Source organism: Tasmannia lanceolata, unplaced genomic scaffold, assembly GCF_043159265.1.
Source record: "Tasmannia lanceolata isolate RefF3 unplaced genomic scaffold, GAP_Taslan_0.1 ptg000037l, whole genome shotgun sequence".
Classification (NCBI taxonomy): domain Eukaryota; kingdom Viridiplantae; phylum Streptophyta; class Magnoliopsida; order Canellales; family Winteraceae; genus Tasmannia; species Tasmannia lanceolata.
The window spans coordinates 52,903,926-52,908,089 of NW_027518714.1; the positions used below are offsets into that span (position 1 = coordinate 52,903,926).

Sequence of the window (4,164 nt, forward strand, 5' to 3'; positions counted from 1 at the left end):
AGGTTTAGGAGGAGAATCAGCAGAAGAGACAAATACAGGAATATAAGCAAAAGAGTCTTTTATTTCATGGGAATCAATGATTACATCAGATGACTCGCCCACATCAGGCGTTACAGACTCTGAAACAGAATGAAAAAATAAGTCGACATCAGTACCGATACAATGGGAAATATGTACAGACAAAGAATCAGTGAAGACGTCCTCAGATTCGGACTTGACGCCACCAAGAACAGACTCATCACCCACTCCAGAAGTAGACCCGACCTCTACAGTACCTGCATCAAAAGAAAAGTTAGAGATGACAGACTCTGGGACGGACTCAGAAACTGACACTAATTTTGAAATGACTGACTCTTTTGAAGGGACTGGACTATACTGAAAGAATATTTGGGGTATAACCTGTGAGGTCCAGTTATCTAGAGGTCCCTCAGCTGGGGTGATGGAGTTTCTGGGGTTAATGAAGGCTGTGTCTCCTCCAATCATCGCAATGACTGGTGTCTCAACTTGGAACAAAGAGTCTAGGGGTTCTGATTCAAAACTCTCAATCCAGTCTGAGTCTGGTTTCTCTGATTCAGCTGCCTCTGCAATCTACTCAAAGAAAAAGTTTTCCGGCAGTTCATCTGTAAAGAAAATCTCTAGACCTGGCAGCTTCTTCCCAGTCTCATCATACCAAGGCTCAGAAAAACCGTAAAACAGACAATCAGCCCCTTCTTTTCTGAATCTGCCATTCATGATCATGCTGAACGGACCCATAGGAAATTCCAAACCCTGGCGGCGACAATTAGCCCATTTCAACATGTATGCTTTCATTTCTTGGACTTCCTCTCGAGTAGGCTGATACCCTAACCCGAATAATCCATTTATCGCCTTCATTAACGGCCACTCAGTCAGGCCTTGCAGGTTTCTTCCCATGCCAGCTCCCGGGATTTAACCAAACCGTCGCATCATCCTTGCGACACTAACATTGGTGCTTGTTAAGAACATGATATCCTCATTCATGGCCTCCCCCAGAGTAATAGTAGAGCCCTCTAGTGAGAATCTTGTCAAGCTGACATCTTTGGCACTTTCACCAACTGATTCGGCAGTTATCTGCCCAATTTCAGGCTCTGGATCTCCTTGTACTGTAATTACTCTGTTACTCCGGATGAATTTCAGTTTCTGATGCAACGTTGAAGGAATAACTCCGACCTTATGCAGCCAAAGTCGGCCCAGGAGAAGAAAGAAAGAGGTTTTGATATCGAGCACTTGGAATTCGACTTCAAAAGTCTCTCCTCCAATCTCAATTTCCGTCGCCAATATCCCAATCACATCTCTTCTAGTGCTGTCGTACGCCAATATACCCTGCTTTGATGGTATGAAATCTTCTGGTCCAAACCCTAGAGTAGTGGCAGTACTTAATGGGCAAACGTTCAAAGCTGACCCATTATCTATTAAGACTTCCGGCACTCTCTTTTTATTGCAGATTATGGTGATCCGGAGAGGGCGAACATGATCTCTTCCTTCTGGAGGGAGGTCCTCGTCAGTAAAAGACAGATCCTGGGAAGCTCTTGTCACGGCCACTAAACTGACCAGTTCATCAGGAGTAATCTCAACTGATACTTGGGACGAATTCAGCTCACGAAGTACAACCTGTCTGTGCTTCGGCGACGCCATCAGTAAACCCCATATGGACACATTAGCTTGTGTCTTTTTCAGCTGCTTCAGCAAATTGTCCTCCTCATCATCTAAACTATGTTTCTGCTTTTGGTTCTCTGTAGCTCTTACAACTTCGGCAGGATTTTCAACCCTCGGTTCTGCCGGTTTAAAGACTCGTCCACCACGTGTAACATGGCGGAGCTCATCACATTGATCATCCAAAAGTGATAGGTCTTCATCCTCTAGCCTTAAAACATATGAGACTTCTTCTTTACTCTCTTCCTCTTCATATTTAAGGACATATGAACATTCTGCAGATTCTGCAAATTCCCCATCTCGAGCAGACAGTACGTAAGGCGTTTCAGTTTCTGCATCTTCATCTCCCTCTTTCCATCTTAGCACATATGGTTCTTCAGAGATTACTGCGCAGATACATATGAGACTTCTTCTTTACTCTCTTCCTCTTCATATTTAAGGACATATGAACATTCTGCAGATTCTGCAAATTCCCCATCTCGAGTAGACAGTACGTAAGGCGTTTCAGTTTCTGCATCTTCATCTCCCTCTTTCCATCTTAGCACATATGGTTCTTCAGAGATTACTGCGCAGATACGGGAGTAATCCAAAATAACTTCCTCTGTAAGGATTGCATAAACATTTGGTGGAGGAGTTGCATGTGTTGGCAAAGGATTGCGAGTGACATTAGGAGCCTCAATGGCAATTTTCTTCGCCTCGATCATGTCCTGGATCTTATGTTTCAAGGCCATACATCTATCAGTCAGATGTCCAACACTCTGATGATATTCACAAAAGTAATCCTTCCTCCAATACCTCGGGAGAGGATTCGGAGCCTCCCTAGGCTCTAAGAGCTCAATCTTCTTATCTCTCAACAGCTTCTTCAATGCTACTGACAAGGCATACGGCAAAGGGTCAAATCGTCTTGGCTCTTTTCTCTCTGGGCGACCTTCACCAAAGTTTACCTTCCGTGTTGGCGGAGCAGTATTCACATTGTGAACTTCCTTAGGTGCCACCATAGGTCTCTTTACTTCTCTTGAATCAGAAGGAATCCTCGATCTCAGGCCCTTGGACAGCGCATCTTCTATTTGAGTTCCTGTCTTGATAAGATGATTGAAATCAAGAAAGTACTGGATGGCCATGTGGTGATAATATTGCGGCGACAGATTCTTCACCACAATTTTGATCTGCTCCTCATCTGACAAACGATGAGTCATTTGCACAGCCTTCCTTCTCCATCTGCGGATGAAGGAAGTAAAGGTTTCATTATGGCCCTGCTTCAAAGCTTTGAGATCTCTCTTGGCCACGTCGATCCCCTCCTCCATGGAGAACTGCTCAACGAACCTATTAGCAATGTCTTCTAGGGTTCGGATCTCTTCAGACTTCAAGCTCAAGAACCACTTCTTAGCCACTCCGATCAGGGATCGAGGAAATAAAAGAGCAACCTGCTCTGGAGATAGACCGTGCTGCTGCAGAAGCGGAAGCACTGACATCAGATGGCTTCTAGGGCACCCTGTCCCGTCATACTTATCCATATCTGGTACCTTGAATCTAGGAGGCAGTGTGACTCCTGGATATATCACAAAATCGGCCATGTTTAACTTCTTCGGGCCTTGGAATTTAATATTCTCCATCTCCTGGGTCAGCTTGTCCAGTCTGTCTGTAAATACCTTGCCCTTATCGGCTCTCTCCAGATGAGGGAGGCAATTCTCTTCTGCATACTGACCATCCTCAAAGTCATCTTCATCAGCAAACACTGCCGGTCTGCTCATCATAGGAGGCGGAGGAGGTATGATTGAAGGACGCTGGGGTGCATGCTCCTTAGAAGTAGAACTTCTATCATTTTTCATACGAGCAATTTCTTCATTGATGGTGCCAAACTGCGCCAGAATAGCCTTCATCATCTCATTGGTGTCCAGGGCATTATGTCCATTTTCCGCCATTGGTTCAGGTGTAAATTGGACGGGTGAAGGAATTTCCTGGAGATTAGAGAAAGGTAATGCAGGGGAGGTAAAAGAAATTGGTGAGGAAGAAAAACGACTCAGCCTGGAATCAGCGGACTGACGGGACCAGGTTGATTTTGAAACAAGGGTTTTCTTAGGAGCAATGGCTGCTCAATCAAGAATCCTGAAATAGGAGTATAATCACTAGATTAAAACATTGATAATCGAGATAATATATTCTGGTCAGATAAAAATAAGGTAAAGCAAGAACATATTTCATTGATGATGTCCGAACGAGTTACACAGATAATAACAAGTAAAATAAAAGATATGATGACATAACAAATGAAACTCTGGATAAACAGATGTTCATGACAAAAGATAGATGAAAATTCTCAATCATCTCTTTCCTCTAGTCTGGCCCTTTTAGGCAGACGTTTCAATTTCCTCAATCAACCACTGATAATAACCCGGGGACACTCCAGCATGTACTCCTCCAGGTGTTGTTGCTCCCTATCTCGTATACTATGCAAAAGATCTTCAGATTTACGCATCCAATCTTCACAAATGC

The 4,164-nt window shown here is 44.0% G+C and overlaps 1 protein-coding gene across 1 annotated transcript; it reads right to left on the minus strand.

The window, feature by feature from the left end:
- Positions 1-266: 266 nt before the first annotated feature.
- Positions 267-3,593, minus strand: LOC143861568 (uncharacterized). Its single transcript, XM_077372470.1, has 4 exons — positions 2,090-3,593; positions 964-2,045; positions 400-588; positions 267-275 (listed from the first exon to the last, which is right to left on the minus strand). The coding sequence occupies exons 1-4, from the start codon at positions 3,591-3,593 to the stop codon at positions 267-269; spliced, it is 2,784 nt and encodes a 927-aa protein (XP_077228585.1).
- Between the last annotated feature and the right edge of the window lie 571 nt (positions 3,594-4,164).